The sequence below is a fragment of the Penicillium griseofulvum genome (assembly GCF_001561935.1).
Source record: "Penicillium griseofulvum strain PG3 chromosome Unknown contig_79, whole genome shotgun sequence".
Lineage (NCBI taxonomy): Eukaryota > Fungi > Ascomycota > Eurotiomycetes > Eurotiales > Aspergillaceae > Penicillium > Penicillium griseofulvum.
Genome location: NW_024467420.1, coordinates 1,760,266 through 1,784,810, shown reverse-complemented (window position 1 = coordinate 1,784,810; position 24,545 = coordinate 1,760,266). Strand labels below are relative to the sequence as shown.

General features: G+C 48.0%; 8 protein-coding genes across 8 annotated transcripts; 2 read left to right on the top strand and 6 right to left on the bottom strand.

The window, feature by feature from the left end:
* Positions 1-938: 938 nt before the first annotated feature.
* On the bottom strand, positions 939-2,530 carry PGRI_005700 (MFS transporter; the record flags this gene model as incomplete). The annotated part of the gene is made up of 3 exons (XM_040788283.1): positions 939-1,820; positions 1,886-2,164; positions 2,222-2,530. 3 exons carry the CDS (start codon positions 2,528-2,530, stop codon positions 939-941), a joined length of 1,470 nt encoding a protein of 489 aa, XP_040652055.1.
* Positions 2,531-2,975: 445 nt separating this feature from the next.
* PGRI_005690 (tetratricopeptide repeat protein) lies at positions 2,976-6,480 on the bottom strand (the record flags this gene model as incomplete). The annotated part of the gene is made up of 5 exons (XM_040788282.1): positions 2,976-3,856; positions 3,908-4,123; positions 4,177-4,987; positions 5,047-6,067; positions 6,119-6,480. 5 exons carry the CDS (start codon positions 6,478-6,480, stop codon positions 2,976-2,978), a joined length of 3,291 nt encoding a protein of 1,096 aa, XP_040652054.1.
* Positions 6,481-7,207: 727 nt separating this feature from the next.
* Positions 7,208-9,144, top strand: PGRI_005680 (RNA-binding protein VTS1; the record flags this gene model as incomplete). The annotated part of the gene is made up of 3 exons (XM_040788281.1): positions 7,208-7,709; positions 7,769-9,036; positions 9,088-9,144. 3 exons carry the CDS (start codon positions 7,208-7,210, stop codon positions 9,142-9,144), a joined length of 1,827 nt encoding a protein of 608 aa, XP_040652053.1.
* A 517-nt stretch (positions 9,145-9,661) lies between these two features.
* Positions 9,662-10,229, top strand: PGRI_005670 (EMC6 family protein; the record flags this gene model as incomplete). Its single annotated transcript, XM_040788280.1, has 2 exons — positions 9,662-9,736; positions 9,843-10,229. The coding sequence occupies 2 exons, from the start codon at positions 9,662-9,664 to the stop codon at positions 10,227-10,229; spliced, it is 462 nt and encodes a 153-aa protein (XP_040652052.1).
* A 292-nt stretch (positions 10,230-10,521) lies between these two features.
* On the bottom strand, positions 10,522-11,515 carry PGRI_005660 (3-methyl-2-oxobutanoate hydroxymethyltransferase; the record flags this gene model as incomplete). Its single annotated transcript, XM_040788279.1, has 2 exons — positions 10,522-11,145; positions 11,249-11,515. The coding sequence occupies 2 exons, from the start codon at positions 11,513-11,515 to the stop codon at positions 10,522-10,524; spliced, it is 891 nt and encodes a 296-aa protein (XP_040652051.1).
* Positions 11,516-12,607: 1,092 nt separating this feature from the next.
* On the bottom strand, positions 12,608-15,193 carry PGRI_005650 (SLC26/SulP family anion transporter; the record flags this gene model as incomplete). The annotated part of the gene is made up of 2 exons (XM_040788278.1): positions 12,608-14,686; positions 14,744-15,193. 2 exons carry the CDS (start codon positions 15,191-15,193, stop codon positions 12,608-12,610), a joined length of 2,529 nt encoding a protein of 842 aa, XP_040652050.1.
* A 3,177-nt stretch (positions 15,194-18,370) lies between these two features.
* Positions 18,371-19,462, bottom strand: PGRI_005640 (SET domain-containing protein; the record flags this gene model as incomplete). The annotated part of the gene is made up of 3 exons (XM_040788277.1): positions 18,371-18,608; positions 18,660-19,377; positions 19,426-19,462. The coding sequence occupies 3 exons, from the start codon at positions 19,460-19,462 to the stop codon at positions 18,371-18,373; spliced, it is 993 nt and encodes a 330-aa protein (XP_040652049.1).
* A 3,174-nt stretch (positions 19,463-22,636) lies between these two features.
* On the bottom strand, positions 22,637-24,093 carry PGRI_005630 (type I HSP40 co-chaperone YDJ1; the record flags this gene model as incomplete). The annotated part of the gene is made up of 4 exons (XM_040788276.1): positions 22,637-22,953; positions 23,019-23,846; positions 23,917-23,986; positions 24,058-24,093. The coding sequence occupies 4 exons, from the start codon at positions 24,091-24,093 to the stop codon at positions 22,637-22,639; spliced, it is 1,251 nt and encodes a 416-aa protein (XP_040652048.1).
* Positions 24,094-24,545: the final 452 nt, after the last annotated feature.

Sequence of the window (24,545 nt, the reverse complement as noted above, 5' to 3'; positions counted from 1 at the left end):
TCTTTTTGTCAAGGTAGGCTGTGTATAAATAGTTTCGGATGTAGTAATACTAAACTTTTGAGATACGATATTCTGACGCAGCGCCTCATCTCGGCATAATCTACAAATAAAAATATCAAGGACCATCTGCTGAAATTCAGCTTGGCTGAGCGGGGGGAGCCTCCAAAGTGACATCAGCCCGTTAGCTTCACCGGGAAAAATGATCTCTCAGCACTAGAAATTTACGTGGCTTTTTTAAATTACCCAAATCTGTTTTGATATTTTGCAAATACTGATTAACCTGACGCTCAGTTACTCGGGGTTTTTTCGGGTTTCGTCTTCATCCAGATGTAGATCATCGAAACCTACACACGTACCTCCTGCACCCCAACCCTTTCTCGGCGGTTATATGAATGCACCTTGAACTCACAAATGAAGATAAGCGGCTTATGTTTGAAGGGACTGAACTAGAGAAGGCTGACATCATAGTCCTGCTTAGGTAGGTAGAAGCGTGTGATCGACCCTTGTACTAATGAACTATATGGGTTCACGAAACAATATAACGGTGTTGAATTAGTCTGCAAGCCTCAAATTGAAAAATGGACTGGATAGCGTCATCGTACATATAAGTAGACAAGCGTTTATCTAATTCATTTCGGATCTATCAAGCGTAACAAAAGCAGCTCCAGGCTGGTAACAGTTTGGCATATTTGCTCGTAGCAATATAGGGTTGGATTTTGCGCAGTGCTCTATAGACTCGAAGACCGTGCCCATGCATATAACTAGATAGCCACCATGGTTCTCCTATATACGCTTACTGATAATGTGCACTGGTGATCATTGTCTCATAAAGTTGGTATAATCTAATACTTTTCAAGTTTCTATGTATATTCTATAATGCAAAGAATATCAACAGGAACAAATGTACGTGCAACCAAAAATTCAAGCACAGCAGGACATCACTCTGTTCGCCGGATGCGAATACCACCATGCCATCCAATCCATCCCTTCTCAGCCGGACCACGAAGAAGACAAATAATCAGCGCCGCCCCAATAAACCCCAGATTGACACTTCCCGACAAAATCCACCCGCCTTCACTGTAGAGACGATTCCCAACAGACGTACCCATGAGCTGACCACAGAACACGCCCATCATGTATCCCGTGTTAATGCGATTCCGCGCCTTGGGGGCAACAGCGTAAATCGAAACGCGATTGGCAATTTGCGTCATTTGAAGACCAAAATCCTGCAACGCAGCTTGAATAATCGGGCCCGCAACAGTAAACGTGCCTGTATAGGTACCGATGCTGACGCCGACGATGAGGATGCCGAGACTAACGAGAACAGAGAACTGCGGTACGAATTTGTCGATCATGTAGCGTGAGTAAGGAGGGCCTAGGAACATGGGGGTAAGACCCGCCAGAGAGAATAGACCGATTGTCAGGGTTGGGTAGTTGTATGGGGCCCCGGATAGGAGGAAGGTGAGTGTTGTCCAGAAACTGGTGAATGTGGCTGAGAGGAAGAGTCCCATGAGAGTAGCCTGGACAAGCTCCGGGGATGTCCAGAAGTATCCGATGATGGAATATAGGATCTTGAAGTAGGAGATGTTGGTGTTTGTTGATGGGTAGTCCGGCATGAATAACCATAGAAGGGTGAAAATGAGGAATTGGAGGGCTAGGGATAGCCAATAGATATTTCGCCAGTGCGAGTATTCGGCGACTATACCGGACAGTAGACGGGCAAATAGGAGGCCTAGCATGAGTCCTGAAGATACAATTGATAGGGCTGTTGCGCGGCGAGCTGGGGGAGCGAGATCTCCGACGAGAGGGAGCATGATTTGCTGTATAGATAATAAGATTTGTGTTCAGGGTAGAGTCTTGGATATTCTTGTCTGGAATCACTTACTGGAGTAACAGTTGTGACTGAAGACAGATAACTTAGAACAAGGAATGTTTCGAATGAATCGGTGACACAGATACCAATCCATAATACCGCAGTAATCAGCGTCAACAGCAAAACGAAGTGTCTTCTCCGAACTAAGTCCCCAAGAGGACAAAGAAGGATTAATCCCGTCGCATACCCAGCCTGGCTGCAGGTCGGGATCAATGAGACTCGCTCATGTGAGACGTTGAAGAATTGAGCAAGAACATCAAGAATGGGATGTGAATAGTATAGATTGGCAACCTGTACCACTATATTAGCAACGATTATGGCATGTTTCAATATTTTTCTATTCCATACCGTGAAAGTGCCCGAAAATGCGAACAGAAGGTTCAAAGGTAAGCCGAATTTGCTCGGGTTCTCTACATCCCATCGACATCGTGGCGGTGTCCATAAAATGAGATCGACAAAGCGTTTCAAATGATTTCCCTTCCCAATTGGCTCTTCTGTCGTGCTTTGAACATTTGTATCGTGGCCTTTTTCGTCTTCTTCGAACTCTTGGACTGTAGGGGAATTGGAGTGTGTCGAGGTAATCGGCAATAGTTCTATAGGGCCTTCAATTTGAGTGCTGGAATGGTTTCCCACTCTTTGGGTGCTTTCTGCAGTCATTTGCTAGGGCCTGAGATCCTCGCTGTATGCTCTTCTCTATCTTATTGACTCAATGACATCAACAAGACCGAAAGGCATAAACATAGGCTTCGAGGGGATCTATGTCAGATTGGGCTGGAACAGCTCAAAAAAAACTATCACCTCTGCAGACTCAGCATTTTTAGGGCAATAAGAGGCCGAAGTTATAAGGTGCATATATATTTGAAGGTGTGCCCCCGGTGAGATGTTGATTATCAATTTGAAGAATCTCAATGTAACGCCATTTCCGCACTTGGCCCCCACATTCTTATCGGGGAGTTCCGCTGTCAACTTTACTTTGATACATAAAAAGGCTTGTTTGAAATATCTTTGAGATTAACTAATAATATACATATTATAAAAGATACATTAGCTTTTACAACAAATAGTCAAGAAAGTAGGCCACTGTCGTAGAAACAAACTGATATCAGATGACAAGCCATTTTTCTGAGACAGCCTTTGCAGCCTTTGCATTGCCACTGAGGACATGGATACACTGCAGGGCATAAGCGGCCTCGGGGGAGAAATCTTCAATAAAACGTTGGCGAATGGGCTGGGGTTGGCCAACATCGCCCATAACCACATCAGCTCCATCGGTTGTAGATGTCGGTTCTTCAAGAGACTTTTGTTTAGCCTCTTGTTGAATCTGCTCGCCGAGCTTCAACACACGGTCGTACCCTTCGACGGCAAGGTGGGCTAGACCAAGCGAGTGGTATACACGAGCGAAATTGAATTCCATCTCCTGTTTTTCGGCTAGGAGAGTTCCCGGCTTCTCCCGAACCAGCCGGTATTCATGCATAAAGGATAGTCCCTGCATGATAAGGTAATGACGATTTTCGGACTGTCTTTTCAGTGAGTGGTGGATGAATGAGAGTCCGATGGAAAGGAGAACGGCCGGGTTTTGGTCATCTAGGGCGTATGCTCGGAAGAAATAGTTCAACGCGGGGTAGAAACTGTTTCCGGAGTACAGCATGTGGCCATAAAGCACAAGAAGAGCGATATCCAATTCTTTCGCGGTGATGGGCTCACCGGCTTCGTCCCGTGTGGATAGAGTGGCGCGCTCTTTCCAGACAGATTGCCGGATGGGTCGAGGGGTATCTTGTGGTACCGTAAAATCTATCGCCTTGACTTGGCGAAGCATGAATTTCATGTTTCCAGAGGAATGGAAAAGAGATCGGTGAGGGTCGCCACATAGGTGGCCAAGCATAGAGAAAAGTCGATAAGTGTCGGTGACAAACTGGTATTCTTTGATGAACCAGCGGGCTTCATTGGCCAGTGTTTCTTCGTCTCGTGCATGGAGAGCACATGCTATAAACGTGTCAGTATAGAATCGCTTGGCAGTGAATTGGATGGACCTACTGAACCAGCAAACATGAATCAATCGGGACTTAGGCTTAGAGTGCAACCAGATGCTTGCAAGCGCCGCAGAGTCAAGGGTTTCATAAGCTTCTTCTGGCTCGCCTTGCTCTGCTACAAGTAGAGCGTACTGTAGGAATATGTCAAGCCATTCATCAAATGGTATACCATGGTAGTCCGTGGGAATGGCGCCCTGCAAGGGTTCTTCCGTGACATCTCCTAAATATAACATTAACAAAGTGTGTATGGATGGATTGACTGAGGTGACATACCCATAGTTTGCTGAAGACGGCTCGCCATTTGCTGCATTTCATCCATCATTGTGCCACTTTTTGTCGGGTTCTTCGATTTGACACCAGTCGAATATCCCCTAAAGGCAATACTTCGATCCATCGGATAGAATGCTCGATTGTTTTTGAAATCTCGCAACAGAGCATCAGCAATGTCAAGCCAATCTTCAATGGCTACAGGGTCCCCGTCTTTGATTTGGGGATCCAACTCCAACAACTTCCCGTACAAGAATTGAATATCATCAGTCCGAGTACCTTCGCCGGGTTGCGCCCGTCCTTTGCCAGGGGCCGGAGGCGCATTCATAAGTGTTGCTGCCTGTGTTGGTTTGGGTGCAAGCGGTCGGAGGGGTTCTGACGCAGCCATCTTGAACTCTATGGCAAGTTGTTCAAGCCTAGTGTCCTTTCTCCTTCCCCGGCTGCGATTTTCCTGCCGACCGATCAGGACTGCCTCACTGACATACTTCATAGCCTGTTCGCTCATCCCGAGGCTCTCATATAGCTTCGCTAGTAGCACTCGCGACTCCATATGTCTAGAATCGTGTTCAGCGACAAGTAGATAACAACTTTCAGCGTCTTCTATCTTGCCCAACTGCATACAGCAATCAGCCATGGCCATGAAGAAGCCGATGTCAGCATGTTCAGCGGTCTGCTGGATGGGCGTATAGTATCGGAGTGCTTCCTCCAAGAGGCCGACTTGTTTTAGAGCATCTGCGACTTCCCTGAATAGGTCACCGTAGTCGTAAATCCGGGCACCTTCGGAATCATCGTCTGGGTTGAGCCATTCAAAGTGATGCTGGTTGTATTCGGTCAGTAATTTTTTCCAACATGATTGTTATCTGGGATAAAACTCACCAATGCCTCGCTGTGATGCTTGTCGCCCAATTTCAGGCGAAAAACACCCATTTTTATCCGAAGCTCCAGCGGGAGACCAAGCCCGTATGACTCTCGAGGCCACTGACCGGGCATAAAACCATCGGTTTTGATGCGTCGAGGAGAATCATCAGCGTCCCATTCTCTATCGTCATCGTCAATGGCGTCCCATATTGTATCTTTTCCGCGACCTAGAAGCCAACGTGCTAGGATTTTTAATGAGATGAGTCCTTCTTCAGGTTGTTTGAGATAGCCAAAAAGCTCAACATAGATATTGAGATCCGACCAGGTGAAACCAGAGGCCTCAGGGTCGAGAGATAAGTAGTGATCAATGCTGTCGGCATAAAAGTCTGCTGCTTTTTGTACGTCTTTGAGATCAATGTACGTTTCTGCAAGATGGCGTAGTGCTCTGGCACTGTGTGGGCAGTCCTTGAGTAGTCTCTCATACTCAGCTGCAGCTCGGCCGTTGTGACCTAGTTCACGATAGATCGCTGCTCTCTGGAAACGAACGTTGGTGTTGTCGGGGCTGACCTCAAGGATACGACTGTAACAATAAGCAACATCATGCAATGCGGATTGCCGATTCTCTCCGGCGCGATCCAAAATGAGCCGAGCAACTTTGACCCAGACACCGGGATCTTTCGGTCTCGTATGAGCTCCGTTGAAAAGAGCTGTCAGGGCTTTATCATTTTCTCCTTGTGCAAGGAAAATTTCAGAGAGCAAAGAATGGGCAGCAAAGATCTCAGGGTTAATCTGAATCGCCTGCATCACAAGATCAATGGCCAGTTCATAGTCCCCATCAATGAAGGCAGAGGTAGCCCCCGAATGAAGATGTTTGAATTCTGGACTGGGCTCTAGGGGTTTGCGTGGTCCTCTTCTGATACCCTTTCCACCACGAGCGCCATATCTTCCAGAAAACCGTCCACCTCCACGACGACGGCGCCTGCTGGCGGCTGAACGATCGTCGTCATCATCTTCCGCTGGTTCGTCTTCATCAGACTCGCTGGTTATTGTGTTAACTAAAGTTAGACATGCAGTATCTCAGCATACATACCTCTCGCTTTCCTCTCCAGATAAAGCATAATCCTCGTCTGACGCGTCTCCATCGCCAGGCACGGGAGGATATGCTTGTATGCCATATTCATCCGGGTAGAGGTCACCGGCCTCTTGCTCTTCGACTTCGCCTTCACTTTCGTTGAGATCTTGACGATATTGATTGATGCTTTGAGGTTGGGCTTGTGTTGTTTGGTCCCCAAACAAGCGAGGATCAATCACCGAAGCAAGCATTTCCCCAACGTCAAAATTTGAAGGTTGATCATTTTGCCATTGATAGTGAATATTTTCACCAGGATCTGGATATGCCGGCCCCTGCATTTCCTCATCCGGAATCTCATCATGGTAATGCTGGGAACTCATGGCCACTGATTCAAAGTTCAAAAGTGTGTCTCACTGTGTATGAACTTGAGACAATCATCAGAAATGTGGATCAAGGGAGTTCATTATCAATCCAGTATAGTTGGGAGTGCACCCTAAAAACGTTTCAGGTCTGGGCTCGGCAGATATTCATAGTAACTGTCTCCACCAGGCTAAAGAAATATTCAAAATTTGACCAAAGGCAGAACAGAAATGAATAGAGTAAAAGAATCAAGACTAAAAACCTGAGAGATATGGAGAAGTCAAGAAAGAATGTTGTGAGGTTTCTCGGTGAACCCGTGATCTCGCGGCCTGAAACAGAAAAGCCTCTTCCACCAAACTTCTTCAATCCCCAACTTTCCTCTTCCTCTCTTCCTCTCTCTCCACCTCTCTCCCCCCCTTTTCTTTCCTTTCCCTCTTTCTTTGGGACTACGTGGCTTGACTGTGTTTGACACACTATTGCTTCAAGTCTCAATTTCCTTTCGTTCCAGGCCTTAATTTTTCTATCTCAAATTTCCGAGGTGCAGCCCACTGGACTGGTCTGTGCCATCGTCTGAGATCTGGATCTTTTCAGCGTCTGATACCTTAGGATCTTGGCCTGGATCCTGGTTCGAAGGATTTTTTTGCTTCTATTTTTCCACGCAAACTCAGCAGGTGCTGCAGGTGTTTTGCAGTAATCATTTCCCCCACTGTATTTACTAGTCATCCACTCAACAAGTCGCCTGAAACCATGTCCAGTCATCTCATTGGCAATCGCAACAGCACCCCTGAAGCCTCGAATTCATCTCTCCGTCCTCCATCCTCATCGCGAAACCTCGGATCGCACCAGCTGCGGGCGTCGGCAGACATGTCCGGGTTTCCTTCGCCGCTGTCCGCCCGAAGCATCCGTCCATCATCCGAGGTCTTTTTCAATCAACAAACCCAAGGTCAGAATGCGACAGAAGATGCTTTGGACCGTGCCGCTCAACAATGGCTTGCAGACATTGATCAGTATGAAACTACATTGGAGGAAATGGCAGCTGCCACGCTTGATCAGGACTTTAAGGATGAACTCAGTGCCATCGAGCAGTGGTTCCGTGTTCTGAGCGAAGCCGAGAGAACTGCGGCCCTATACGCCTTGCTGCAGCAGACAACTCAGGTGCAGATCCGGTTTTTCATCCAAGTCCTGCAGCAAATGTCTCAGGGCCACCCGATGTCCGGCCTGCTCTCCCCTGCCAATTTCGGCGAAAAGGGTACAGCGACCTGTCCACATCACCTTTCGGATGTAACTAACCTTCTGTTCGTCGTGTAGATGCTATGTCCAGCCGTCTAAGCGATGCCATGTCGAAACTTAATATGGACACCTCCTCCCGGAACTCCCTCGGACGACCCCCGCCATCTCCTGGCGCAAAGCGCAACTCTGTCCTCGACCCTTCTACCATCAATGCGATGTTCCCTGATGCTGCTGCGGCCATTGCGAAGAAGAAGGCCGAATTCACCCAGCAAACTGGCAACGCACCTCCGTCGAACCGCAATAGCGCCGTCTTCGATCGTGCCTCTTTTGTGGCCCCCACCATCTCGGCGCCTGATAACAATTCGGACGCCCTGGGTCAACAACCCGGCTCTCCGTGGGCCCAGCGTGGTGTTTCAGACACGCAGCCTCCGATCGCTCGGCCTAAGTCATCCTCCGGACACCAGCCTATGGGCCAATTCAGCCAGCCCTCTGGCATGCGCTCGCCTCTGCCTCAAACTGCCAATATTCCCGCACCCGACATTGAGCCCCCCCTGCTTTCGCCATACAACGTCGGCAACCACAGCTGGGCGTCAATGACCAACACCCCGATGACTGCGACTTTCGGTCAGCAATCGCACCAGAATCCGAACACCCATGCGGATATGGTGGCTAACGCCACGGCAATGAAGCTGGCAGCTTTGTCGACGGTGAACAACCGCATTGCTCTGGATGACGCGCGGAAGTACCGCCGTGCTCGCTCTAATGATGGACAGGGCAAGAATTCACATGGAAACCCGATGCTCTCCCAGGGCTTGGCTAGCCCAGGCCTTGGTGGACAGCACTTGGTGGCCGGTCAGCTTCTCAACACTCAGCAGCTGGCAGCTTTGCAGGCTCAGCAACAGGCGGCCATGGCCGGTAGACGGTCTCGCCCAACCTCGCCCGGTATTGCTATGCACGGTGGTGGCTTGACCCCTATGGGCTTCACCTCACCGCAGAACAATGGATTCTTGGCCGCGTACGATCCCAGCAACCCTCTTATGGGCAATGGGTTGGGTTCTTTGAACATTGGACAGTTTGGCCTGGGTAGTGAAGGCTACCTGTCAGACCACTCGGAGGTTACACGAGGCCGCTCTCCGCGGGGTCGCCGTGGCAGCTCGAAGCCGCCTGAGGATCCCACGGACCCGGCTCTTCTGAAGGATATCCCCAGCTGGCTGCGATCCCTCAGGCTGCACAAGTACACCGACAACCTGAAGGACCTCCAGTGGACAGAACTGGTTGAGCTGGATGACAAGGCCCTGGAAGATCGCGGTGTCAACGCTTTGGGTGCACGCAACAAAATGCTTAAGGTAAGGGTTGCTTGATATTTGATTCCGATCATCCACTAACATTTTCGTCAGGTGTTTGAGCAGGTCAAGGAGGCCCGTGTTGATGGTAAACTTGAAAATCTGGTTTAATGTGATATTTGAATTTAAACCCAGCGGCATAATGGAACTGGCATTTTCTTTCTACTATGTTTACAACATAATCGAGGACATGGGGACTTGAATGTATCAAACGCTGTGATGTGAACGGATTCATGAGAAAGGCTCGGGATTATTGAACATTGGATTCGGGTTAATAGTAGATATGAACATGATTGATTTGATTTACGTTAAAACATACAAAGTCGTGGTCTTGTAGTTATAGACAGTCTGAAGTATTGAGATATCAATCTGGAGAGATGAAAGACCTATGTGGCCCGTGCACTTCTAGAAACTCGCTGCCACTTCCGACCTCTGTTCAAGCCGCTGCTGTGACCCGCCCTCCACGAGAATATCTCCTGGCAACAATTCTATCGCCATTGAATAATAAAACACTGCGATCTTGATCAAACTCAGCAAACCTCCGCTTGAGACGTGATCACCAACGAACACCGAGAGCCATAGCTCGACCTCTCAAACCAATCACCAACTACAACAAATCAGAGCCAAAATGGCACCAACAAAGCAGGAACTCTCCCTGCTAATCACTCCTCTTGTACCAGAGGCTGTCCAGCACAACAACCGCGTATGGTTTTCCCACATCCTCCATGCCACCAAACCACCCCTATCCCACATTACATCCACATCCCTCCACCTACACCAATGTCACAACCAATTAACACGGAAAATAGGTCCTCTCCTCCCTCCACAGTCTAACCTCATTCCTCCTCGGCCTATCCGCCGGAATCCTAGCCCTCCAATCAACCTACGGCTTCGCCTTCTATTTCCTCGGCACGATCCTGGTATCAGGGCTTTTCCATGCGGTTCTGATCCACCGCTCCGGTGGCGCAGGTGCCGGGTCTTTCTTCCCTGGCAGCAATACCGGCGAGGTTGAGGGTGTTCTGGATATGGATGAGAAGAGCAAGGCTGTGCGCATGCAGCTTGGTGGGAAGGCTGGTCCGAAGAAGATTCTCCGCAAGGGCGCTTGGAGGGACGTTTGGTTTGGCGGTGGTGTTATGAGTGAGGCTCTAAGTGGGTTTGTTCTTGGGTGGGCTGGTGTTGGGGGTGTTCTGAGGTGAATAGAATATCAGCTGGGATCTTGGATTCTATTTAAAAGCTGCCGGTGGGGTTGGATGATGTTTTGGGGGTTGTATATGCTCTGTACGAATTGAATTGCATGCTTTTAATTGATACTTTCTTCTAAAGCGCATCTGTAGGCCGATCGCTTGAAATTTACCTTGCCATCGTCTGTGTCGGGTAGATATCAAAAGACTATATGGCCCACGGCGTTCATAATATATACAGATTGTCCTGAAAAGCAGTCCAAGACGTCCAAACCCAAAAATAGCCAAATTACAATCCCACACCTATTTATTCCTCCTCAACAACCTCATCAACAATCTTCTCAAACTCTTCCACCACCTCCTTAGAAACAGGATAAGTATACTCAAGCGAAGGAAAAGCCCTACTCTTAACCTCCTCCCTATAAGCCTCAACCCCCCTCCTGGCCTCCCCCCAGACATCCGCATACCTCTTAACAAACTTGGGCAAAAACCTCCCCTCCGGGAAATTCCCCAACATATCAACCTGCACAAGCACCTGCCCAGAACACCCATTCCCAGACCCAATCCCAATAGTCGGCACGCTCAGTCTCCGCGTAACAATCGCCGCAATCTCAGGCGGCACAGCCTCAATAAGAACCATACAAGCACCAGCCTTCTGAACAGCCAATGCATCCCGAAGCAACTTCACAGCCCCCGCAGCAGACTTACCCTGCACACGGAACCCGCCAAGCGAGTGCTGGCGCTGTGGCGTTAATCCGATATGCGCCATAACAGGGATTCCGGCTTGGGAGATCTTGCGAATTGTAGATGCCATCTCTGCCCCGCCTTCTAATTTCACGCCTTTCATCCCGCCTTCTTTGACCATCCGGATTGCGGATGTGAGGGCTTTTTCTGGGGTTGTTTCGTATGAGCCCATTGGTAGGTCTGCGATCTATGCGATTGTGAGATGTTGTTTTTGGTGGGGTAGTAGTATGAATAGTATGTATTGGAATGGGGTATGCATCCATAGATACATATGTATATGTTGCACTTACTGTAAAAGCGCTCTTGACAGCACGGTTTACACTGCGACAATGGAGGAGCATTTCATCCATTGTTACTTCATTTGTATCTTCCATGCCCATTGCGACCATTGCGAGGCTGTCGCCTACGAGCACGATTTCCATTCCGGCTGTGTCGGCTACATGGCCGCTTGGGAAATCGGATGCTGTGAGAACTGTGATGGGTTCGTTCTTTTTGTAGAGGCTTTGAATGGTTTGGATTGTTACTTTTTTGCGTGTGTTGGCGGTTGTTGAGCCCATTGGTGAGTGGGAGCTATATTGGGCGATGCATGATTTGATTGGTGATATGCGGGCAGGGATAGATAGGGTTCTGAGGTGCATTGAGCCTCTTAGGCAGTTGACTGCTTTTAGAGTCATTTTGAATTGAATATAATATGATAGATATGATAGATCTCTGGGGTAGAGAAGAGAAATAAGAACTAAATCTGAAAGTGACGTTCTGGTGGATGCGGCGTATTTCGCAGTACTTGAATGGGTTTAACCTCGGCCATTTAATTGACCTCGCTTATGTTGAGATGGGGGATTGTAAAATCGAGTATTTACAAGGTTATATTTCAGGAAATATAGATCAATCTGTCTGAAATCAAAGCAACTATATAACGGAGATGAGATCCAACATTACAGAAAGATATAGATGTGCAAGGAAGACGCTAGTTTGGAATAGGAAATCATCCTGACTCATCATTCTATCTATTTTGGTAAACTTGCTAGCTTCAGATCCCTTAATTACATATGAAATTACGTATCTATAGACTATCAATCGTGTAAGTATTTAGAAAGACCAAAGTATGCGTTCAGCATATGGCGGTTAGCCTCGGAATAAATGGAGATGACAGTGGAGAACGATGATCAGATAACTACCGACATCGGGAGGGGTTCGGAATTTGAGGTTTAAGCTAAAGGACTAGGCTGTTTAGACAATAAGGTAAAATGTATTCACCAAGCGGTCTATCAAACGATGTAATCGAAAAGGGTATGCATCTCTCTAGGAAGAAATCAAGGAGCAAAGTCCATGCCAATCCTTTTCTTCCCAGATCCGAAAGGGCTAACAAATAAGACACAGACCAAATAAACAACCCACGCAAACCAAGTGCATAGTGGTAAGAAATACACCACGATAGATATCCATGACCAGCAGCATGGCAAAAGACATAGATAGTGCAAAGTGACAAATAGGGGAGGTGAAAATGTGAAAATAAAAACATGCGGGCAAACATGATATTAACAAATCATAATCGGGGTATAATCAGATCAGCCTCCAAGCCAGGGAGGAACAACTGATCCATGCAGATAACAAGAGAATGCAGTTCAAATCAAACGCAAAAAAAAGAATCAACCAATATGCGGGATCTCTTCCGAAGAATTGGCAACGGCACTTTGAAGCGCGCTGGTCAAGTCGATATGGAAGAAAGGTCGGTTCATGCCCTGCACGAGCGCAACCCTAGGACGGCTCTGGTACGCCTTGCTATCCGTGATATCACGCTGGAACTTGTCCTCGCGGATGATGTCGGAGTTCTCGGATGCGGTCTCGACGCCCTCTGTCTCGCGCGCGGTGGTGTTGGAATCGGACTTGAGGCCGGATTCGATATCCGTGCTCCGGCGGTGGGACTGCTCGCGCTGGTTGGCGATGATTTCGGCGTGGGCGGCGGCTGAGGCGCTGCCTTCGATCTCGGCCACACTGAAAATGGGCTTCCACCGGTGGAAGCCGTCGCTAGCGACGGGGGTCGGGTAACCGAAACCTGCGGCAGCCAGGCCGCGCTTTGTCCAGCGGTTGTTGATGTGTGCGAAGTGCCATTGCACGGTGCGGGGGGCGGCGTACATATCCAGTTGGTTGCGTACGTCGATCAGGTTCTGGATTGAGGTTACGTCGACGTTGTTCACGGATGAGAAGTCCAGAATGACAGCTTGGAGAAGGGGCAGGTGTGAGTCGTCGTTGCCGCCCTTCTTGCCGCCGCGGCGGGCACCAGCATCGTTCCAGGGACGGTCACCGGGTCTGTTGTAGGCGTTGGGATTTGTTCGACGGGTCTGCTTAAAGATGGTTTCAACCAGGGAATCCGTGTAGTGGTTGGCGTTGGGATAGTTGAAGCCTTCAGAGAAGCGGTAGATAAAGATACCCGGAAGGGGCTGCTCCACTTCGATATCGGGGTTGGAGCCATCGGTGTGGTTGATAGGAAGGAAGATAGTTCGGTGGTGACGATCCTCGTCGTCGGAAGGAGTCTTGTTAGTTCCGAATGATCCGTACTTTCCATCGCCATCCAACAGGTGGTCTCCAACAACGGAATGGATAGTGACACGGCCCAGGAACTGACCGCGGGCCTTGGCCACACGGAAAAGCAGAACTGCAACCGACACGCAGACTGTGCAGTAGATACCATTTTCGATAGAAGAAAACACAGTGACAAAGACACCAATGAAGAAGATAATCGCATCAAGCGGAGACACGCGCCAGAACTGGTAAACGGTGTTGGGGGGAGTGATCAGATCACCGACAGCATGGATAATGATACCAGCCAGAGAAGCCTTGGGGATGTAGAAGAAGACAGCGGGCAGTGCATAGATAGCCAAGAGCACCACGAGCGCGGTAATAACACCAGCAAGGGGCGTACGCACTCCAGCTTTAGACTTGATGGCTGTCCGGGAGAAAGATCCAGTAGCGGGGTAGCCACCGAGGAAAGGTCCCAGAAGGTTACTCACACCAATGGCCACAAATTCCTGAGAAGGGTCGATAGTGTAGTTGTTAACACGGCCGAAGGACTTGGAAATGGCAATGTGTTCAATGAGCAGAACGATAACCGCAGCTGGAAGCTCGCCAACGAAGGCTTTAATGATCTTAGAGTCCATAGTGGGCACGGCGGCCTGTTGGAATCCTCGGGGGACTGTCCCGAGGATCTTGAACGCCGGGTGGTCCCTTCGGTGCAGGTTAACGGCGGCACTGATCATTGTATAGAACAAGATCACAAATACGGTGCGAAGAGTCGAGATAAAGAACCAAACCTTGGCCTTAGAAGGCTGCTTCTTCGCGGCGTAAGTGCACCCTGAACGGATAATGTAGAGCATTGCACAGGCAGTGACACCCATAGCAGCATCCAAGGTCGAAGTGGGGAGGTATTTCAGGGTGTTGATAATGACCTCGTAGGTAGCACCGCGCGTGCTAAATTTGGCTGTCTCGCCCAACATGGTGGGAACCTGGCCTGAGCAAATGCTAAGAGCAGAGCCGGTCATGAAAGCTGAGATAGCAGGGAGGGGAATGAAATCGACAATGAATCCGATACGTAGTAGACCCATCACTAGAACAATGCCACCGCAGATTACAGCAAGAGCGGATGCAATCAAATGAGCAGGGTACTCTGGATATTGGGCCCGGACATCGGACACGATGGTTCCAGTCAAAGTTGACATAACAGCCACGGGCTATAAAATGAGGTCAGTAAAGTTATCATTGTTTCGACCGGTCGCAGTATCACTTACCCCAATGGTAATATCCTTTGATGTAGCAAAAAACCAATAAATCAAGACTCCCATGAACGAGGAGTACAGACCGTACTGTACCTCTAGTCCAGCCAGGTTAGCGTAGGCCATACCTTGTGGCACAACGACCGCTCCAACGGTAATACCGGCAACCAGATCACCGAAGAGCCATTGTAGGTTGTAATTGCCAATCCAGGTGAGGAAAGGAAACAAATTGAGGAAGTATCTGCCGACTTGGGCTCCGGATGGAGTGATCTCGCGGATCCAGTCGACGCTTGTCGGCTCGGGCTCGTTGTATGAATATGTGTCGACGGTGCCCATGGAAAATGTTGATTCTCCTCTTGTAACAGGATCACTAGTAGCACCTAGAGGGTCTCTGTATGCGACCTTGATACCGAGGCCCTTGGCCAGGGCATGGCCCAGTTCGGACTTGGTCCTGGGCAGTTGCATGTTTCCCACCCGCTTGTACAGACCGGAGTTGATAATATCCAAAGCCGGAAGACAAAGCTTCACCAGGATGTGTGTTGACAGATGTGTAATGGAAGGACCAAAAAAAGTGCTGACGATCAGGAATATAAGAAGGACGTCAAATCAGACGATCACGCACTTTGCATGGCGCGGCAAAAAAAAAAAAGGTCAAGAATGCGGGTGCGTGATTCAATCTCAAATGGCGCAATATCTCCCCAGATTCAAATTAAGATTTGAAAATTTTTGGCTAACTCGCTTGGGTTAAATCCAGGCAAGGATGATACGAGCTAGAATTGTAGAAAAAGAGCTCGATATAAAAGCAAACAAAAATTAAAACTGGTTCCTCAAAGCCCACGTTGTTCAAGCAAGGGGGAATTTCATGCCGGTTCCACCGATGATCCCAAGCTGATCACTGAAGAGGCAGAAATCCGCAGGTTCCACTCGGTCTGGAAGAATGACGATGGGTCGTGGAGTATATCCGCTCTCTTTTACATGGGGCCCATGGTCGAAAGATGAGACGGGATACTTGATTTATATCGTTTCAAGTACTCCCATAGCTGTTAGACTATATGTATTGTCCCCATGACAATTCCCCTCACCTGATAGCTTGAATGTACTTCTCCATATACATTCTCTCTCAATTAAACAAGCAATATTCCCCAGGTGGATAAGCCGACGTAGTGCCAAGATGTATGAATGACGAATGACAACGCGCCTCTAGGAGATTTGCCTCAAGAAGATCAACAAGTGGAGCCACGAGACCAATCACGGACCTTACAGAACACGCAATCTGGAGGCGAGATGGTGAAAGGAAAGAAATAGTCTCCACGTTTGCTTGATATTTCTGGGATGTTGATGTTTCAAGTGCTGATTAATATTTCCAGACTCTTTAAGTTACATAATTATAGCTTTTGGACAGTTTTACATCTCCACACTGACATCGGGATCTAAATTATATTCTAAATTATATCGAAATTATATCGAAATTATATCGAAATTATATCGAAATTATATTGATCATCTGATTACACTCGTTAAATTTTTCCTTATGAAATCCATACATAACTTTTAAAATAAAAAGCCTTGCCGTGTGGACTTGGCACTACTCTATCTGTTAGATGCATGCTATGTAGGGGACCGTTCTCATCGGAGTTAGTTACCGAATACTCCATAGACCGCTGCCTTTTTACAACCTACACTCTGATAGGCTTTATAGAACCTTGGCGAAGCTCGATATCTCAACTTAGGACTCCATACTCCGTATGGAATTTAAGGCCGTAGCCGGGACACCCGCTCTAACGGTCAAGGTTTGAAGCATATGGTATCTCAATCTGATATCCGCGGAGGAGATATCCAGATGTATTTTCCCCTGTCCCCTGCATGCATTCATCCACTTTATAAAGACGCAATCAAGATCTAAATCACGTCATCGAGCTTTATCGTTGGCCCGCGTCTAGCGGGATATCCTAAAGTACTAAAGTACATATCTTCGTACTCCTTCGAGCTGCGCCTTTAACTTAAAATATAGTGCCACGAGTCAACCCATGTAACTCTTGGCCTTTTTTTTCGTAGACGTATCAAATATCTTTGTGTACATCTTCCGCCCTCGCTTGGTAGCCTTCCTGGTGCATTCCTCGGCACTTTCCGCCGGAAGACATTCCTCCCGCTATTCAGGTTACATAGGTACATATCCAAGACCACTAGATTCTCTTGGCTATCATACTCGATATTATAGCGGCGTACAAGAGTAAAAACAGCCGACAGGGAAAAGCAGAAGCAAAAAGGAAATATTTGTGGCGTCGGTCAGCTCTAGCAGCTGACTCTGAGCTAGGGCCAGATCTGCAGCCGGGTATGGTTGCATAGCCGTGCTCATGGGAACAAGGATCTCTGCTACACAGCATGTACATTGCGCTTCTCCTCGGAGAACATCGGTTTCAGCCTCTTCTTGCCTAGACGGGATGGCGTATGGCTTATTTTATACGAGAATCTTGTCATCTGTACTAGTGATTCAGCTGGAGGGTTTCTTTTCTTTTTCGCATTTCCTCGCTATCCTCGCTACACCTTTGCCGCTAATATAGTATAGTGTCGTTAGCCTGGTTCGGGATTCCGTCTTGGTCCCCGAGTCCCTTTCTCACTATTACCACTACATTTGGATACGGGGTCTTGTGTACAATTTGGAGATCTTAACCCGAGCACGCCATGAACCAGCTATCCTTGGCGTCTTGTGTCTGTGCGACTGGTGTTACGATGCGTCCTCGGTGCCTTCTGATCGGGTGCATGCGTGCATTGTTCTATGCAGGGGCAACTGCGCAGTCACTTTTGCGGGGACTGTGACTCGATCGTATTGTATGTATGGAGGCGCTCTAGACCTACCTAGATAGTCTTGCCCTTAACGATGAGCGTTATCATGAACTAGGATGTAAAATCCCGCAAAGAAGAACAGAAGGCCTAGTTCTAGGAAGAACCTCTGATCCTTGCAGCAAAGTTTGCATCCAAGAGATATGCTACTAATTGCATCACACTAGCTTTGTGCTATAACTATAGTCACGCCACTAAGCTCTAATTTTGAGACTAATGGAGTTAGAGCTCTTGTCCTCGTACGCTTGAGACCAGAGTAAGACATGGACTTATTCGAACAATATCGATCTTTCGAAATTAATGATCCCTGTGGTATGGTGTGATTGAGCTCTTCTACTTATTAGCTCAAAGTCAGCAGATCTGGATCTCTAGTGTATGTTGTAGGCCCTTGGCGGTATTATGGCGCCGTGACACAATCTCGTTCTTTATTTCGTCATCCTATTGCCCGATCTACCTGGGCTATCGATATCAGGGGGTATGAGCAACATAGCCAAGAGAATTTCCTCCCTAGCCATCTCCTAGCCATCCCCTTTGTCCGACTTCAGGCTTCCATTCCTCGAGTGCTCCACGAACTCATGCTACTGATCTGATTCAAGCAACTGATTCCAGAACTCCCAATCCATGCAACTTAGGATCAGGCTAAGAACATGGTAAACAACTGGTTCAATGTCTCATTGTACATTCGCTATTGAGTACCGCGCCACTCCACTCCCCGAAGAAAGCTAGCTGGCTTCAATATTGCGCATCTTGCCCTCACTACCATTCGACAAATCGCACCTCTCCGGACAAGTACCTCGATATTCACATAATGACACATTCTTCCGCCTGTCTTTCCTTGAAGTACTCCATAGCGTTCTCAGGAATTGGCTGCGAGGCGTCTATCGCCTTTTTCATAGAGCCTGCGATGAGCTGCAGTTGCTTGTACTCGGGATGGTCTTCCCCGATGCAGTAACGGTCAACCTCCAACATCTTCTCAGTCCACGAAAGTAGCATCTTGTGCTCGTTCAATTTTAGACAGCATTTAGCCGCTTCGTAGTAACTAAAAGAAAGTGTAAAGACAATGACCATATAATCAAGGGAGGCCACTTACCCAAATCTCAGCTCTCGATTCACCAAACCCTCAGACTTTTGTATGGCTACCATTCGCTCTCTTATCAATAGCCGTGTTCTGTAAGATTCATCCGTACGACTGGCTGCATTTGCAGCGAGTTCTTCACTTAGGGCAAACAACGCAACCCGTTTCTCTTCTTTCTGTCTGCCTTGAACAGTATCCTCGCATGCCGGGCAGGTGCACTGGAATCCCCATCTGCTCAGCTCTTGCTGGCGTTGTCTTCGGGTACGCTTGGTTCCATTGATGTACATGACTGTAAGCTCCTCGCCTGCCACGATGTCGCGTATGACATGAAACGTCTCTTGTTTGAGGAGTGGATTGTACACGAAGTTGACGTTTGGAATGCACGAATGGTTGAGCCTTGAGCCGAGAAAGTAAACAGAGCCAAAGGTGTTGGCTGCGTAGATGGCGAGCACTTTGCGGTGCAGTTCCGGGAGGTCCTGCCAACTCTTTCCTGTCTCAAGCTCAACGATGCTCTTGAATAAATCACCTGCGTATCCGTGGAGCTCCAGGTAGGATTCTTGCTGGGAAGGTGGGAGACGTTCGAAGGCTGGCACGATGTTCATTACGGTTTCGATATTGACTTCGAGCAAGGCGGTTTCTGCGATGACACGGGTACCACGGGGTATGTTTGTTTTTGCGAACACTCCCAGGCCTTTCTGCGGCGATTCTTTGAATTCAATGAGGTTGTCTGCGTCTAGAAGCTTGTTAGTTTGTGTAGCTTAAGTGGGGGGATTTAGCGTACACCAACGCCTGACGTTGAGGCCTCTTGTCAGTCTCATTGGTCATAGAATAAGCCAAAATTCGGGCAGTGGAAATAATTTGATAAGAATGATGATATCTGTTAGTTATTGGGAGATGGGGGAGAGAGAGAGATGAAGAAGGGAGAGTTCTTGGTCGTGTCCCAGTAAATGTAGCAAATAACCAGCAAACGAGACCAGACAAACAGGGATTGGATTATCAAACAGTGAATACATTTGTCTTTCTCTAAACTTTAGTGAGTCAATATGGCAGTTCGAGGTGAAGGAACGCCACTTTCTTTGCTGCGCAGCTGGTAAATACATTGGTTCCTTTGGCGCAGTCATTTCCAGATTCTGCCTTGGGCTTGTTACTTTCATATTTTCACATGGAATACCCTCAAACAAATTGCTTCTCAAAATTCAAAGTACAAGGTGATAGCTTTTGTACAAGTAGTATAATGATGAGACAGACTTCTAAGAGAATGTATTTGGGTAACTAAGTACGTCCATAGACGGCTACATACATCTGAGTGAAGAGGATAAGAGGATATCACATTAGTTAATTCCCCCCCCCCCCCCTATGTATTCTGTGGAGTCTGTCCAGGAATAGCTATCGGGCTCTAAGCTCAGCCACCGACTTCATTGAACATCCACCAGAATTGCCAATTTGATTTGTGTTCAGACCTTCGAAGGCCTCAACAACTTGGTGTTGATGTCTTTCGAGGTACCACCCTCTGCCGACCTCGTGTGCTCTGGAGGCTACAGAAGGGATTACGGTCGAGAGGGTTGAAAGGTGGGAGTCCTCTATAGTCACACGTACCTTCCTAAAATGGATCGTTTGCATGGCTACCTTAGGCCTCCTCAATAGACAGCTTCTGCCTATTTGACTACTGTTTCATCACATCTATAAGAAAATGCTTAAGCTATACACCTTCAAGACCAGGTCCATGTAGAATCAAGTCCACACAAGTATGGGATTACCATTTCAATTTCAATGAAGCCGTGATATTTAGGTTCCCTGGCCAACTCAATATTTCTATAGATCAGAGCGTTGCTTATGAGGGGTCGTGAAATGAGCCCGTAAATAACCGTATCCCAATACTACGTTTGATGCGCAGGAGTTGGGCTTTCTGGCCACACTTACCTGGCTCACAGCCTTGGGTACATCCATGTAGGCTCAGCCTCACACTGTACATTGTATTGTATAATAGACCACCCTCTCGCCATGTTTCCAGATCTTCCTTTCCCAAATTCCAGAAATCACTATTATCTGCTTATACCTTTAACCACTACTTGATAACTATTTCACTCTGAAATATGGACCTTCGTTTCAACCCCTTCTGTCTTAAATGTGGCCAGCCCACAAAAATGACGACTTGTGGACCGAACAATCCGAACGGCAATGCAGACCGGCCATACTACAAATGCTATAACTGTGGCGCCTTTGCTTGTTTTGGAGACACACGAGGTGTTTTGCAAGGAAACCCCTGGTGTGACTGTGCAGACGGAAGGCAGTGGAGCAGGCGAGGAGTAGCAGGTCAGAAGGCGAAATATCCCCGGTCGATATTCTACCAGTGCGCCACAGGATATTGTCGATTCGTCGACCACAAGAGAGACCAGAATGGCTGTATTTATTATTATAATGGCTCTCTTTCCCCTCGCCACTTGGAATCTATTGGATACTAAGAGGTTCAGCTTAGCATAAGGCACAGTCAATTCATCCTAATGTTTGCTTGAAGCTATCTGACTGTTTCATGTCTAGGACCACGGCGCAAATCGAATCCTCTCCTCAAACCTCGGGGCAGTATAGAGTCTTGTTGGATGATCCGATCTCCGTTGTTTGGCTGTTCGCTACATTTAGTTCGATGACTGATGGTTTGCTGATTATGTGCTACATATTTGGCTATTTTATACCTTGCTTGATAATACAAATCAAGAACTTTCCCTTCTCCTCTCTCTTTCTCGGTATCTGTAACGAATCTTATAATGGCCATATTCAGGCCTCGCATCCCAAGCCTACTCCCATGGTGAATAAACAGATCTACGACGGGAGAGCTGCAAGTCCCATGTCGGAATCGGATGTAACATTCCATATTCATCACCGTGACATCGAAGACTGGCAAGGGATCATGGAGGTAGAATGCGAGGATTATTAGCCTAACATGGGCCAGCTGGAGAGCCAGAACGAGGTATAAATGTAATAGCTAGCAGTAGCCCAGTGATGATATATATGCATTCAACATTACTCTATGTATAAAATACCCCGGACAAGATAGTGAGATCCCAGTGCATTGGGCGATTCTTTCCATGTAGACATATCCTTCCATCTGGCGTTCAGATGATTGCAGTTGAATATCGAGGCTCTTGGTATTGTTGCCGAGGCAAAGAATAACTTGTCGTGTCAGACCACTGCACGTAGTATTTCCCGGTGTTTGCCTGAATAGCCCACACCACCCAACTCTTTACGCGACACTTATATATTCTAACCTTACCAAAGCTCACAAACAACCTTGCAAGTCCCACAACAGAGGACCTTGAGGACTTCCAAGCTATCTTGTCCCACCTCCTTCTCTTCTTCACTCTTACTACTCTTCCGATTACCAACGACACATCTCATAAAAAAACCATCCATATAGATGAGCAAATGCATTGGAATGAAAACAATGTCTATTCAAAGGTCATCAGAGTGCAGGCTAACAAAAAAAAAGACGAATCATGATCACGCCACGACCCCCTCCCAAAGCCTCATCCTAGGACAAAGCCAGCGTGGGCAACAGAAATCTTTTACATCCGTTCGCAGCAAGGTCCGCAATCGTGGTCTCATCTCATCTTCGATTCATGACTCTTTCCCATCGTCAGCGCAACTCCACACACAAAACCCAGTCCCCATGGAAAACATAAAATGGGCGACAAACGTGAAAAAGCAAGGATCAAGGACCCGGAACTTGTATGCAAAGAAAAAAAAAGGAACTAAACAGGATTACAGGAGAAATTGAGAAATGGAACCCGAGAAGACAAAGAGAAAATGAGAAAATGATATCTTCCAGGTCTTCGGAGGAAACGCCATTGCAAAGCATAAAGAAAACAAACAGGTTCCCCGCGTCAAATCGGGGTTAAGGAGAAGGGCCTCCTTCACATGGTATCATAAGCGAAGTCTTCATCACTGGCCTAGCATCAACCCCCATTCACGGCATGGAAATTGTCTCCGAAATCCTTTTACTGGGAAGCGCACTGAACACGCTCGGCACCACCAGGCACATCATCCTCATCCTCATCCATACCGGCCGCGGCCGCGCCGTGGGCGCGGGCCTGGTCGTGCTCGTTCTCGGGGTCCTCAAGCTCGAAGTCCTCGACCATAGCATCGGTCGGGGGCACGATCTTCTCGGAGCGAGGAGGAAGGACCTTCTCGAGGAGATCCAGGTTCTGGAGCTCCTCCTTCTTGGGGAACTTGACGTCGAACTTGATGTACAGGTTACCGTGGTCGTGGTGGCGGAATGAGGGCATACCCTGGCCGTGGATGACCTTAATGGCATCTAAAAATGATTGTTAGCAACAAATTTCACAAAGCTTGCGTGGGAAAACAAAGTAAGTCACATACCAGGAACGATAACCTCGCCAGGGGCGATGTTGACGGTCATCCACCGATCATCGAGGTGCTCAATGTGGATAGAACCGCCGGCAAGAGCGGTAAGCAGGTCGATCTCGGCCTGGTAGAACAGGTCATCGCCCTTGCGCTGGAAGCGGGCGTGGGGCTTCTGCTCAATCTCGAACACGACATCACCGGGCATGACACCGGGCATCTGGTCACCCTCGCCGCGGAACTCAATCTTGTGACCATCGCGCACACCTTTGTCGACATGAACGTGAAGAACCTTGCGCTCAACAACGGTCTTCTTGCCGTTACACTTCTTGCAGCGATCCTTATCACGGACAATCTCGCCCTCACCGTTGCAGTCGGGGCAGACGGTCTGGAAGCGCTGGATCATAGGACCCATCTGGCGCATCATAGTCTTCATACCGCTACCGTTGCAGCCTGCGCACTCCTTAACAGCGCCCTCCTTACCACCGCGGCCATCACAGCCACCGCAGATGACGGACTTCTGAAGCGCCAACTTGGACACCTTGCCCTTATAGATATCCTCGAGGTTAACCTTGTGCACGTGGTGGATTGTGCGGGCCTTCTTGGGGCCTTGTTCACGCATACCACCGCCGAACATTCCACCGAAGGGACCACCGCCGCCGCCGCCGCCGAAGAATTGAGAGAACAAATCCTCAGCGTTCATGCCGCCGCCACCACCACCGTGCTCCAGGCCTTCCTCACCGAGCTGATCATATAGTTGACGCTTCTCAGGGTCGGAAAGAGTCTCGTAAGCGTGGGACAGTTCCTTGAACTTCTCTGCGGCATCGGGGTTGTTGGTGTTCTTGTCTACATGACGAATCAATGTCAGCCTAACGTTCCACACATATGCTAATCAAAGTCTAGGGTTTTCACATACCAGGATGGTACTTGAGGGCACCCTTCTTGTAGGCAGTCTTAAGCTGAGCCTCGGTACAGGTGGGAGAGACCTAAACAAAGTCAGATTTTGAAACACGAGTCAAACCGGCCTGAGAACCAGGCAAGGATAGTTTTCACATACCCCGAGGATGTCATAGAACTTCGTTTCCTTAACCATTGTGAAGTATGCGGGGAATCAAGCGTAAAGGAAGATTATTAGGTATTCCCGTGGAATCCAGAAAAAGGAGAATGGAGGGGAGACAAAGACGCCGAAAACTTTTGCGGCTCTTATATGAGGAATGCGAAACGGATTGCGGATATTTGAAGTCCTGGAGATGAAAAAGTGGAGGGGGAAAGAAAGGGCGAGATGGTTATCTGAACAATAATAATCGAAGCCAAAAAAAGGCTGAGTAACTTTTTTACCCAGGCACCTGTATTGGACTCGTAAAATGACAAAATAAATTACCAGAGCAACTAAGGAATGCCGATTTTACACTAGTTTTCTTTGTCTCGCTTTGAAGCAGATTTTACTAAATTTTCAATCCAAAATCGACAAATTGCCTCTAGAATACACTCTATTCTTCATCTTCTTCTCTTCTGGTGGCTTCTACGTACATCCTGTATGGCCCG